The sequence below is a fragment of the Trichechus manatus genome, unplaced genomic scaffold (genome assembly GCF_000243295.1).
Source record: "Trichechus manatus latirostris isolate Lorelei unplaced genomic scaffold, TriManLat1.0 scaffold00061, whole genome shotgun sequence".
Taxonomy (NCBI): domain Eukaryota; kingdom Metazoa; phylum Chordata; class Mammalia; order Sirenia; family Trichechidae; genus Trichechus; species Trichechus manatus.
The window spans coordinates 14936540-14937871 of NW_004443997.1; the positions used below are offsets into that span (position 1 = coordinate 14936540).

The window sequence follows — 1332 nt, forward strand, 5'->3', positions numbered from 1 at the left end:
CCATACTCCAGTATGACCTCATGTTAACTTTACTGATGGTATCTTCAAAAACCCGATTTCCAAACATGGTTACCTTCACAGGTACCAGGGGTTAGGACTCCAATATAACATTCGCTCCCTATCAGGTACCGTGCTCTGAGATCCCTGCAGCAGGGCCTACCTGAGTGCTCTCAGCTGTGATGACTTCTGGACGTCTCTAAGGACATCGCAGTCCTCTGGCCTGCCCCAGGTGGTCCCACCTTGCCTGGGGACAGCACGTGTGGGTGTACACTCGTCTGCTTCCCTTCTCTGCAGGACCTCATCAGTGAGACAGACCAGTGATGCCGTCCACACACCCGGGCTCCCTGCCGCCCTCCCCAGGGCACCATGAAAAAGGAGGAAAAGCTGCCCGGATCACCCCAGAGAGCGATCTGGATTCTGACCCCACTGCACAGGGACTTCAGGGCTTCCCAGCAGCTCCTGCATTTGGGGTGTAGGATCTGTTTGCCCATTCTGCAGAGAAGGCCACGGGTCTGGTACTTGGCCAAGTTACCTCTGTTGTCCCTGCAACCTGGAGTGGGGTCGCTGGGGCCTCTGCTGTCCCCGTGACCTGGGGTGGGGTGGCTGGGACCTCTGCTGTCTCTGCGACCTTGGGTCGGGTCACTGGGGCCTCTGCTGTCCCTGCGACCTGGGGTGGGGTCGCTGGGGCAAGCTCTGGCCCTCAGCCTTAATGCTGCTGTGCTCAGCCCTAATGCTTCTGTGCTCATGGGCTGGGGCCTGCTCCTGGCCTCCTGCGCTGGCTTTCCTCTGAAGCTCCTGTCTCCAGCCCTTTGGAGACAGACAGGGCCAGTACTCCAAGGCATGGCAGCTCTGCTCAGGCACTTTATAAGGGAGGGACGGTCCCTGCATGCTAGCCACTGGATTCTAAGCACACCTGGGCTGCTGTTTGGCTCCGGACCTGGTATGTGGCGCACACACTCATGAGATGGAGTCAGGATTCCTGTTTTGAAAAGAGCTATGTTGATGTGACTTAGGACCAAACATTAAAACAAACCATTTTCTTAATCCGTGTGTGTTTTCATACCTCGCGCTACATCTTTCCTTCCTACCTTTTTCCCTCAACCAGTAAATCCACTTGTCCCAGCTCACTGTCCTCAGGAAAGGTTCTGGAAACAACCTGTGTTTCTGGGGTTCAGACAGCATTTTGCCCCCCTACTTTAATCTTAAAGGCCTGAGAATTCTGATCTGTATTAGCTTGTAATCCTTTTTATGATTTTTTTTCCTCTGGTAACCATTTGTGCTGCCCATATTTATATTTTTGCATAAAATTGTGATAATATACAGTGAAACCTG

General features: G+C 53.3%; 1 protein-coding gene across 1 annotated transcript in view; it reads left to right on the forward strand.

Moving 5' to 3' along the window:
* The window catches only part of LOC111821041 (P2X purinoceptor 4-like), a 19050-nt gene extending 18574 nt beyond the window's left edge, over positions 1–476 (forward strand). The window contains exon 5 of the mRNA XM_023733666.1: positions 361–476. Coding sequence (XP_023589434.1) covers positions 361–476 — 116 coding nt within the window. The remainder of the gene's footprint in view (positions 1–360) is intronic.
* The last annotated feature ends 856 nt before the right edge of the window (positions 477–1332 follow it).